Source organism: Rhinoderma darwinii, chromosome 2 (assembly GCF_050947455.1).
Source record: "Rhinoderma darwinii isolate aRhiDar2 chromosome 2, aRhiDar2.hap1, whole genome shotgun sequence".
Lineage (NCBI taxonomy): Eukaryota > Metazoa > Chordata > Amphibia > Anura > Rhinodermatidae > Rhinoderma > Rhinoderma darwinii.
The window spans coordinates 3,087,031-3,099,387 of record NC_134688.1 but is presented as its reverse complement, the minus strand read 5'-3'; the positions used below and the strand labels follow the sequence as shown (position 1 = coordinate 3,099,387).

The window sequence follows — 12,357 nt, the reverse complement described above, 5'->3', positions numbered from 1 at the left end:
TCTACAGAGGTCATATCATCTCTACAGAAGTCATATCATCTCTACAGAAGTCATATCATCTCTACAGAAGGCATATCATCCTCTACAGAAGTCATATCATCTCTACAGAAGTCATATCATCTCTACAGAAGTCATATCATCTCTACAGAAGTCATATCATCTCTACAGAAGTCATATCATCCTCTACAGAAGTCATATCATCTCTACAGAAGTCATATCATCTCTACAGAAGTCATATCATCCTCTACAGAAGTCATATCATCCTCTACAGAAGTCATATCATCCTCTACAGAGGTCATATCATCTCTACAGAGGTCATATCATCTCTACAGAGGTCATATCATCTCTACAGAGGTCATATCATCCTCTACAGAGGTCATATCATCCTCTACAGAAGTCATATCATCTCTACAGAAGTCATATCATCTCTACAGAAGTCATATCATCTCTACAGAAGTCATATCATCCTCTACAGAAGTCATATCATCCTCTACAGAGGTCATATCATCTCTACAGAGGTCATATCATCTCTACAGAAGTCATATCATCTCTACAGAAGTCATATCATCTCTACAGAAGTCATATCATCTCTACAGAAGTCATATCATCTCTACAGAAGTCATATCATCTCTACAGAAGTCATATCATCTCTACAGAAGTCATATCATCTCTACAGAAGTCATATCATCCTCTACAGAAGTCATATCATCTCTACAGAAGTCATATCATCTCTACAGAAGTCATATCATCCTCTACAGAAGTCATATCATCCTCTACAGAGGTCATATCATCTCTACAGAGGTCATATCATCTCTACAGAAGTCATATCATCCTCTACAGAAGTCATATCATCCTCTACAGAGGTCATATCATCTCTACAGAGGTCATATCATCTCTACAGAAGTCATATCATCTCTACAGAAGTCATATCATCCTCTACAGAAGTCATATCATCCTCTACAGAAGTCATATCATCCTCTACAGAAGTCATATCATCCTCTACAGAAGTCATATCATCCTCTACAGAAGTCATATCATCCTCTACAGAGGTCATATCATCTCTACAGAGGTCATATCATCTCTACAGAAGTCATATCATCTCTACAGAAGTCATATCATCTCTACAGAAGTCATATCATCCTCTACAGAAGTCATATCATCTCTACAGAAGTCATATCATCTCTACAGAAGTCATATCATCTCTACAGAAGTCATATCATCTCTACAGAAGTCATATCATCTCTACAGAAGTCATATCATCTCTACAGAAGTCATATCATCCTCTACAGAAGTCATATCATCCTCTACAGAAGTCATATCATCCTCTACAGTGGTCATATCATCTCTACAGAGGTCATATCATCTCTACAGAAGTCATATCATCCTCTACAGAAGTCATATCATCCTCTACAGAAGTCATATAATCCTCTACAGAAGTCATATCATCCTCTACAGAAGTCATATCATCTCTACAGAAGTCATATCATCCTCTACAGAAGTCATATCATCCTCTACAGAAGTCATATCATCTCTACAGAAGTCATATCATCTCTACAGAGGTCATATTATCCTCTACAGAGGTCATATCATCTCTACAGAAGTCATATCATCCTCTACAGAAGTCATATCATCCTCTACAGAAGTCATATCATCTCTACAGAAGTCATATCATCTCTACAGAAGTCATATCATCCTCTACAGAAGTCATATCATCTCTACAGAAGTCATATCATCCTCTACAGAAGTCATATCATCTCTACAGAAGTCATATCATCTCTACAGAAGTTATATCATCCTCTACAGAAGTCATATCATCTCTACAGAAGTCATATCATCTCTACAGAAGTCATATCATCTCTACAGAAGTCATATCATCTCTACAGAAGTTATATCATCCTCTACAGAAGTCATATCATCTCTACAGAGGTCATATCAACCCCTAAAAAGCTCACATTCTCCCTATATCAGTCATATCAGCCCATGCAAAGCTCGTATAAGCCCCTAGAGAGGTAATATCAGCCTAACAAACTAAATATTAGCCCCTACAGAAGTCATATCAACACCTACAAAGCTTGTTTAAGCCAGTGGATGTCATATTAGCCTTAAAAAGCTCTTATCAGCCAATATAGAAGTCACATTAGCCATAAAAAGGTCATATCAGACCTACATAAGTCAAATCAGCCCCTACAAAGCTCATATCAGACCCTACAGAGGTCATAGCAGCCTGTATAGAAGACATATCATTTCCCACAGAGGTCCTATCAGCACCTACACAAGTCATATCCACTACAGCGGTCAATTCAGACCCAAAATAGGTCATAGCAGCCCCTACAGAGGTCATATTAGCCCCTACAGAGGTCATATCAGACCCTACATAAGTTATATCAGACCCTACATAAGTCATATCAGCCCCTACAGAGCTCATATCATCTCCTCAGAGGTCTTATCAGCCCTACAGCGATCATGTCAGACCTTACAGGGGTTATTTCAGCCCCTACAGAGGTCATATCAGCCCCTACAGAGGTCATTTCAGACACTACCGTAGTCATATCAGCCCCCACAGAGCTCTTATCAACACCTACAAAGCTTGTATCAGACTGTGGATGTCATATCAGCCCCTATAGAAGTCATATCAGACCATAAAGATGTAATCAGACCCTACAGAGGTCACATTAGCCATAACAGTCATATCAGGCCATATGGAAGGCATATCAGCACTTACAGAAGCCATGCTAGCCATACAGAGGTCATTTCTTCCCCATAAAGGTCATGTCAGCGCTATAGAGGTCATGAGGCCCTACAAAAGTCATATCATCTCCTACAAAAGGTTGTATCAGCCCCCACAGAGGTCATATCAGTCCCTACAGAGGTCATATCAGCCTCTACAGAGGTCATATCAGACACTACAGAGGTCATATCAGTCCCTACAGAGGTCATATCAGCATCTACAAAGCTCATATCAGACACTACAGAGGTCATATCAGCATCTACAGAGGTCATATCAGCCCCTACAGAGGTCATAGCCCCTACAGAGGTCATATCAGTCCCTACAGAGGTCATATCAGTCCCTACAGAGGTCATATCAGCCCCTACAGAGGTCATATCAGTCCCTACATAGGTCATATCAGCCTCTACAAAGCTCATATCAGACACTACAGAGGTCATATCAGACACTACAGAGGTCATATCAGCATCTACAGAGGTCATATCAGCATCTACAGAGGTCATATCAGCCCTTACAGAGGTCATATCAGACACTACAGAGGTCATATCAGCCTCTACAAATCTCATATCAGACACTAAAGAAATTATATCAGCCGCTACAAAGATTTGGCTGATATGACCTTTGCAGGCTCGAGTATGATTTCTGTAGGTGCTGATATGACCCCTGTAGGTATCAGTCTCTACAGAGGTCATATTAGTCCTTACAGAAATCATGTCAGCCCCTACTGTCCAAATCTAGTGGTCAAGCACTTCCTCATTGAGTTCACCAGCAGGGAGTGGACTGACTTGTATCTGGAGAATCACAGTCCTTGGGAGTCGCTGCTGCATTGCTGGAGGACATTGAAGGTTCGGCGCAGGAGAGGGGAGGGCTAGGTAGAGCCAACACTTCTAGCCGGGGGGCATGAAGCTCCGCACAGAGCGTCCTAATGATTGCTAGTGCCAGGACCTCGTGTGCCGGGCGGCCAGGGATCCCTTTAGAGAAATAGGAAGGTGGCGCTCGATGTGATGAAGAAGAGTGTCCGAGGGGAAGATGGTCAGTCTGGGCCTGGTGTGGACTAATATGGTATCCGTTTAATGTGTGCGTCATAATAAGTTATTGAGACCCTGTGATGTATCCCATAAAGTGCCACACGTCATCCACAGGGGTGCACGCTAAACGTGGGGCCAAAGTGTGGTGTGAACAGGAACTAATACATGTACGTAGTCAGCGACCGATATCTGAACATTCTAAATACACAATGGACCCCACAGGAGTGCTGAGGTGTATATAACCTTTATATTTACAGATTGTCCCAAAATAATTATCATCCACCAAATGTTTCATAAAACGGCACTTATTATATAGAAATAAAGACCGAAAATAAACACCACCAATGAACTGATTACAATAGATAGATACATAGATACCTGCAGTCCTATGTAACACCACAGATAACACAGTGATAACTCTCTGAGTACAGATAATGTAGTAGATGTTACCTGCAGTCCTATGTAACACCACAGATAACACAGTGATAACTCTCTGAGTACAGATAATGTAGTAGATGTTACCTGCAGTCCTATGTAACACCACAGATAACACAGTGATAACTCTCTGAGTATAGATAATGTAGTAGATGTTACCTGCAGTCCTATGTAACACCACAGATAACACAGGGATAACTCTCTGTGTACAGATAATGTAGTAGATGATACCTGCAATCCTATGTAACACCACAGATAACAGTGATAACTCTCTGAGTACAGATAATGTAGTAGATGTTATCTGCAGTCCTATGTAACACCACAGATAATACACAGTGATAACTCTCTGAGTACAGATAATGTAGTAGATGTTACCTGCAGTCCTATGTAACACCACAGATAACACAGTGATAACTCTCTGAGTACAGATAATGTAGATGTTACCTGCAGTCCTATGTAACACCACAGACAACACATAGTGATAACTCTCTGAGTACAGATAATGTAGTAGATGTTACCTGCAGTCCTATGTAACACCACAGATAACACAGTGATAACTCTCTGAGTACAGATAATGTAGTAGATGTTACCTGCAGTCCTATGTAACACCACAGATAACACAGTGATAACTCTCTGAGTACAGACAATGTAGTAGGTGTTACCTGCAGTCCTATGTAACACCACAGATAACACAGTGATAACTCTCTGATTACAGATAATGGAGTAGGTGTTACCTGCAGTCCTATGTAACACCACAGATAACAGTGATAACTCTCTGAGTACAGATAATGTAATAGATGTTACCTGCAGTCCTATGTAACACCACAGATAACACAGTGATAACTCTCTGATTACAGATAATGTAGTAGATGATACCTGCAGTCCTATGTAACACCACAGATAACACAGTGATAACTCTCTGAGTACAGATAATGTAGTAGATGTTACCTGCAGTTCTATGTAACACCACAGATAACACAGTGATAACTCTCTGAGTACAGATAATGTAGTAGATGTTACCTGCAGTCCTATGTAACACCACAGATAACACACAGTGATAACTCTCTGAGTACAGATAATGTAATAGTGTTATCTGCAGTCCTATGTAACGCCACAGATAACACACAGTGATAACTCTCTGAGTACAGATAATGTAGTAGATGTTACCTGCAGTCCTATGTAACACCACAGATAACACAGTGATAACTCTCTGAGTACAGACAATGTAGTAGGTGTTACCTGCAGTCCTATGTAACACCACAGATAACACAGTGATAACTCTCTGATTACAGATAATGGAGTAGGTGTTACCTGCAGTCCTATGTAACACCACAGATAACAGTGATAACTCTCTGAGTACAGATAATGTAATAGATGTTACCTGCAGTCCTATGTAACACCACAGATAACACAGTGATAACTCTCTGAGTACAGATAATGTAGTGGATGTTACCTGCAGTCCTATGTAACACCACAGATAACACACTGATAACTCTCTGATAACAGATAACGTAGAAGTGCTATCTGCAGTCCTATGTAACACCACAGATAACACAGTGATAACTCTCAGAGTACAGATAATGTAGTAGATGTTCCCTGCAGTCCTATGTAACACCACAGATAACACAGTGATAACTCTCAGAGTACAGATAATGTAGTAGATGTTCCCTGCAGTCCTATGTAACACCACAGATAACACAGTGATAACTCTCTGAGTACAGATAATGTAGTAGTGTTACCTGCAGTCCTATGTAACACCACAGATAACACAGTGATAACTCTCTGAGTACAGATAATGTAGTAGTGTTACCTGCAGTCCTATGTAACACCACAGATAACACAGTGATAACTATCTGAGTACAAATAATGTAGTAGATGTTACCTGCAGTCCTATGTAACACCACAGATAACACAGTGATAACGCTCTGAGTACAGATAATGTAGTAGATATTACCTGCAGTCCTATGTAACACCACAGATAACACAGTGATAACTCTCTGAGTAAAGATAATGTAGTAGATGTTCCCTGCAGTCCTATGTAACGCCACAGATAACACACAGTGATAACTCTCTGAGTACAGATAATGTAGTAGATGTTACCTGCAGTCCTATGTAACACCACAGATAACACAGTAATAACTCTCTGAGTACAGATAATGTAGTAGGTGTTACCTGCAGTCCTATGTAACACCTCAGATAACACAGTGATAACTCTCTGATTACAGATAATGTAGTAGATGTTACCTGCAGTCCTATGTAACACCACAGATAACACAGTGATAACTCTCTGAGTACAGATAATGTAGTAGTGTTACCTGCAGTCCTATGTAACACCACAGATAACAGTGATAACTCTCTGAGTACAGATAATGTAGTAGTGTTACATGCAGTTCTATGTAACACCACAGATAACACAGTGATAACTCTCTGATTACAGATAATGTAGTAGATGTTACCTGCAGTCCTATGTAACACCACAGATAACACAGTGATAACTCTCTGAGTACAGATAATGTAGTAGTGTTACCTGCAGTCCTATGTAACACCACAGATAACACAGTGACAACTCTCTGAGTGCAGATAATGTAGTAGATGTTACCTGCAGTCCTATGTAACACCACAGATAACACAGTGATAACTCTCTGAGTAAAGATAATGTAGTAGATGTTCCCTGCAGTCCTATGTAACACCACAGATAACACAGTGATAACTCTTTGAGTACAGATAATGTAGTAGATGTTACCTGCAGTCCTATGTAACACCACAGATAACAGTGATAACTCTCTGAGTACAGATGATGTAGTAGTGTTACCTGCAGTCCTATGTAACACCACAGATAACACAGTGATAACTCTCTGAGTACAGATAATGTAGTAGAGTTACCTGCAGTCCTATGTAACACCACAGATAACACAGTGATAACTCTCTGTGTACAGATAATGTAGTAGAGTTACCTGCAGTCCTATGTAACAACACAGATAACACAGTGATAAGTCTCTGTGTACAGATAATGTAGTAGAGTTACCTGCAGTCCTATGTAACACCACAGATAACACAGTGATAACTCTCTGAGTACAGATAATGTAGTAGATGTTACCTGCAGTCCTATGTAACACCACAGATAACACAGTGATAACTCTCTGTGTACAGATAATGTAGTAGAGTTACCTGCAGTCCTATGTAACACCACAGATAACACAGTGATAACTCTCTGTGTACAGATAATATAGTAGATGTTACCTGCAGTCCTATGTAACACCACAGATAACACAGTGATAACTCTCTGTGTACAGATAATGTAGTAGATGTTACCTGCAGTCCTATGTAACACCACAGATAACAGTGATAACTCTCTGAGTACAGATAATGTAGTAGATGTTACCTGCAGTCCTATGTAACACCACAGATAACAGTGATAACTCTCTGAGTACAGATAATGTAGTAGTGTTACCTGCAGTCCTATGTAACACCACAGATAACACAGTGATAACTCTCTGTGTACAGATAATGTAGTATATGTTACCTGCAGTCCTATGTAACACCACAGATAACAGTGATAACTCTCTGAGTACAGATAATGTAGTAGTGTCACCTGCAGTCCTATGTAACACCACAGATAACACAGTGATATCTTTCTGAGTACAGATAATGTAGTAGATGTTACCTGCAGTCCTATGTAACACCACAGATAACAGTGATAACTCTCTGAGTACAGATAATGTAGTAGTGTCACCTGCAGTCCTATGTAACACCACAGATAACACAGTGATAACTCTCTGAGTACAGATAATGTAGTAGATGTTACCTGCAGTCCTATGTAACACCACAGATAACAGTGATAGCTCTCTGAGTACAGATAATGTAGTAGATGTTACCTGCAGTCCTATGTAACACCACAGATAACAGTGATAACTCTCTGATTACAGATAATGTAGTAGGTGCTACCTGCAGTCCTATGTAACACCACATATAACACAGTAATAACTCTCGGAGTACAGATAATGTAGTAGTGTCACCTGCAGTCCTATGTAACACCACAGATAACACAGTGATAAGTCTCTGAGTACAGATAATGTAGTAGATGTTACCTGCAGTCCTATGTAACACCACAGATAACACAGTGATAACTCTCTGAGTACAGATAATGTAGTAGATGTTACCTGTAGTCCTATGTAACACCACAGATAACACGGTGATAACTCTCTGAGTACAGATAATGTAGTAGATGTTACCTGCAGTCCTATGTAACACCACAGATAACACAGTGATAACTCTCTGAGTACAGATAATGTAGTAGATGTTACCTGCAGTCCTATGTAACAACCACAGATAACACAGTGATAACTCTCTGAGTACAGATAATGTAGTAGATATTACCTGCAGTCCTATGTAACACCACAGATAACACAGTGATAACTCTCTGAGTACAGATAATGTAGTAGTGTTACCTGCAGTCCTATGTAACACCACAGATAACACAGTGATAACTCTCTGAGTACAGATGATGTAGTAGATATTACCTGCAGTCCTATGTAACACCACAGATAACAGTGATAACCCTCTAAGTACAGATAATGTAGTAGATGTTACCTGCAGTCCTATGTAACATCACAGATAACACAGTGATAACTCTCTGAGTACAGATAATGTAGTAGATGTTACCTGCAGTCCTATGTAACACCACAGATAACACAGTGACAACTCTCTGAGTGCAGATAATGTAGTAGATGTTACCTGCAGTCCTATGTAACACCACAGATAACACAGTGATAACTCTCTGAGTAAAGATAATGTAGTAGATGTTCCCTGCAGTCCTATGTAACACCACAGATAACACAGTGATAACTCTTTGAGTACAGATAATGTAGTAGATGTTACCTGCAGTCCTATGTAACACCACAGATAACAGTGATAACTCTCTGAGTACAGATGATGTAGTAGTGTTACCTGCAGTCCTATGTAACACCACAGATAACACAGTAATAACTCTCACCTGGCAGGAGGCAGAGACAGCAGCTGAGCAGGGGCAGCAGTCTCATGATGATAAATGTGCAGCAGTTTTGGGGGTCAGGGTTCCTGGGTACTGAGCGCCGTGTCCCGTGTAGTTTTCTCCCTGACTCGCCTGCTCTGCTGCATCTCTCGGTCTTGCGCTCGGGGTGTCAGCCTGGAGCAGTCTCTTCACCTTCTCCGTGTTTCCTCCCTCCTGACAGGTTTTATTTCATGTCTGCAAAATGCTGAAGTGCGGAGAAGTCCCCCCCCCCCCCCTCACTTCTATGTATATGGGCAGTCTCTTCCTCCTGTGCAGTCCCTGTGTGCAGTCGCTGTGTGCAGTCTCTTCCTCCTGGGCAGTCTCTGTGTGCAGTCTCTTCCTCCTGTGCAGTCACTGTGTGCAGTCTCTTCCTCCTGTGCAGTCACTGTGTGCAGTCTCTTCCTCCTGGGCAGTCTCTGTGTGCAGTCTCTTCCTCCTGTGCAGTCTCTGTGTGCAGTCTCTTCCTCCTGTGCAGTCACTGTGTGCAGTCTCTTCCTCCTGAGCAGTCACTGTGTGCAGTCTCTTCCTCCTGTGCAGTCCCTGTGTGCAGTCTCTTCCTCCCTTGCAGTCACTGCGTGCAGTCTCTTCCTCCTGTGCAGTCTCTGTGTGCAGTCTCTTTCTCCTGTGCAGTCACTGTGTGCAGTCTCTTCCTCCCTTGCAGTCAGTGTGCAGTCTCTTTCTCCCTTGCAGTCACTGTGTGCAGTCTCTTCCTCCTGTGCAGTCACTGTGTGCAGTCTCTTCTTCCTGTGCAGTCACTGTGTGCAGTCTCTTCCTCCTGTGCAGTCTCTTTCTCCCTTGCAGTCACTGTGTGCAGTCTCTTCCTCCCGTGCAGTCACTGTGTGCAGTCTCTTCCTCCTGTGCAGTCTCTGTGTGCAGTCTCTTCCTCCTGTGCAGTCACTGTGTGCAGTCTCTTCCTCCTGTGCAGTCTCTTCCTCCTGTGCAGTCTCTTCCTCCTGTGCAGTCAGTGTGTGCAGTCTCTTCCTCCTGTGCAGTCTCTTCCTCCTGTGCAGTCACTGTGTGCAGTCTCTTCCTCCTGTGCAGTCACTGTGTGCAGTCTCTTCCTCCTGTGCAGTCCCTGTGTGCAGTCTCTTCCTCCTGTGCAGTCACTGTCCGCAGTCTCTTCCTCCTGTGCAGTCACTGTGTGCAGTCTCTTCCTCCTGCGCAGTCTCTTCCTCCTGTGCAGTCTCTTACTCCTGTGCAGTCTCTTCCTCCCTGCAGTCACTGTGTGCAGTCTCTTTCCCCCCTGCAGTCACTGTGTGCAGTCTCTTCCTCCTGTGCAGTCTCTTCCTCCTGTGCAGTCACTGTGTGCAGTCTCTTCCTCCTGTGCAGTCTCTTCCTCCCTTGCAGTCTCTTCCTCCTGTGCAGTCACTGTGTGCAGTCTCTTTCTCCTGTGCAGTCAGTGTGTGCAGTTTCTTCCTCCTGTGCAGTCACCGTGTGCAGTCTCTTCCTCCCTTGCAGTCACTGCGTGCAGTCTGTTCCTCCTGTGCAGTCTCTTCCTCCTGTGCAGTCTCTTTCTCCCTTGCAGTCACTGCGTGCAGTCTCTTTCTCCCTTGCAGTCACTGTGTGCAGTCTCTTTCTCCCTTGCAGTCACTGTGTGGAGTCTCTTCCTCCCTTGCAGTCACTGCGTGCAGTCTCTTTCTCCCTTGCAGTCACTGTGTGCAGTCTCTTCCTCCCTTGCAGTCAATGCGTGCAGTCTCTTTCTCCCTTGCAGTCTCTTCCTCCTGTGCAGTCTCTTTCTCCCTTGCAGTCACTGCGTGCAGTCTCTTTCTCCCTTGCAGTCACTGCGTGCAGTCTCTTTCTCCCTTGCAGTCACTGTGTGCAGTCTCTTTCTCCCTTGCAGTCACTGTGTGCAGTCTCTTCCTCCTGTGCAGTCTCTTTCTCCCTTGCAGTCACTGCGTGCAGTCTCTTTCTCCCTTGCAGTCACTGCGTGCAGTTTCTTTCTCCCTTGCAGTCACTGCGTGCAGTCTCTTTCTCCCTTGCAGTCACTGCGTGCAGTCTCTTTCTCCCTTGTAGTCACTGTGCGCAGTCTCTTCCTCCCTTGCAGTCTCTTCCTCCTGTGCAGTCTCTTCCTCCCTTGCAGTCTCTTCCTCCTGTGCAGTCTCTTTCTCCCTTGCAGTCACTGCGTGCAGTCTCTTCCTCCTGTGCAGTGTCTGTGTGCAGTCGCTGTGTGCAGTCTCTTCCTCCTGTGCAGTCTCTTTCTCCCTTGCAGTCACTGTGTGCAGTCTCTTTCTCCCTTGCAGTCACTGTGTGCAGTCTCTTCCTCCTGTGCAGTCTCTTTCTCCCTTGCAGTCACTGCGTGCAGTCTCTTTCTCCCTTGCAGTCACTGTGTGCAGTCTCTTCCTCCCTTGCAGTCACTGTGTGCAGTCTGTTCCTCCTGTGCAGTCTCTTCCTCCTGTGCAGTCTCTTTCTCCCTTGCAGTCACTGCGTGCAGTCTCTTTCTCCCTTGCAGTCACTGTGTGCAGTCTCTTTCTCCCTTGCAGTCACTGTGTGCAGTCTCTTTGTCCCTTGCAGTCACTGTGTGCAGTCTCTTCCTCCTGTGCAGTCTCTTTCTCCCTTGCAGTCACTGCGTGCAGTCTCTTTCTCCCTTGCAGTCACTGTGTGCAGTCTCTTCCTCCCTTGCAGTCTCTTCCTCCTGTGCAGTCTCTTCCTCCCTTGCAGTCACTGTGTGCAGTCTCTTTCTCCCTTGCAGTCACTGTGTGCAGTCTCTTTCTCCCTTGCAGTCACTGTGTGCAGTCTCTTCCTCCTGTGCAGTCTCTTTCTCCCTTGCAGTCACTGCGTGCAGTCTCTTTCTCCTTTGCAGTGTCTGTGTGCAGTCTCTTCCTCCTGTGCAGTCTCTTTCTCCCCTGCAGTCACTGCGTGCAGTCTCTTCCTCCCTTGCAGTCACTGCGTGCAGTCTCTTTCTCCCTTGTACTCACTGTGTGCAGTCTCTTTCTCCCTTGCAGTCAGTGTGCAGTCTCTTTCTCCCTTGCAGTCACTGCGTGCAGTCTCTTTCTCCCTTGCAGTCACTGCGTGCAGTCTCTTCCTCCTGTGCAGTCGCTGTGTGCAGTCTCTTCCTCCTGTGCAGTCTCTTTCTCCCTTGCAGTCACTGTGTGCAGTCTCTTTCTCCCTTGCAGTCACTGCGTGCAGTCTCTTTCTCCCTT

At 43.8% G+C, this 12,357-nt stretch overlaps 1 protein-coding gene across 1 annotated transcript in view; it reads right to left on the bottom strand.

Moving 5' to 3' along the window:
* LOC142741957 (neuronal acetylcholine receptor subunit alpha-10-like) overlaps window positions 1-9,417 on the bottom strand; it is a 143,579-nt gene extending 134,162 nt beyond the window's left edge. The window contains exon 1 of the mRNA XM_075851280.1: window positions 9,182-9,417. Coding sequence (XP_075707395.1) covers window positions 9,182-9,227 — 46 coding nt within the window. The 5' untranslated portion in view covers window positions 9,228-9,417. The remainder of the gene's footprint in view (window positions 1-9,181) is intronic.
* Between the last annotated feature and the right edge of the window lie 2,940 nt (window positions 9,418-12,357).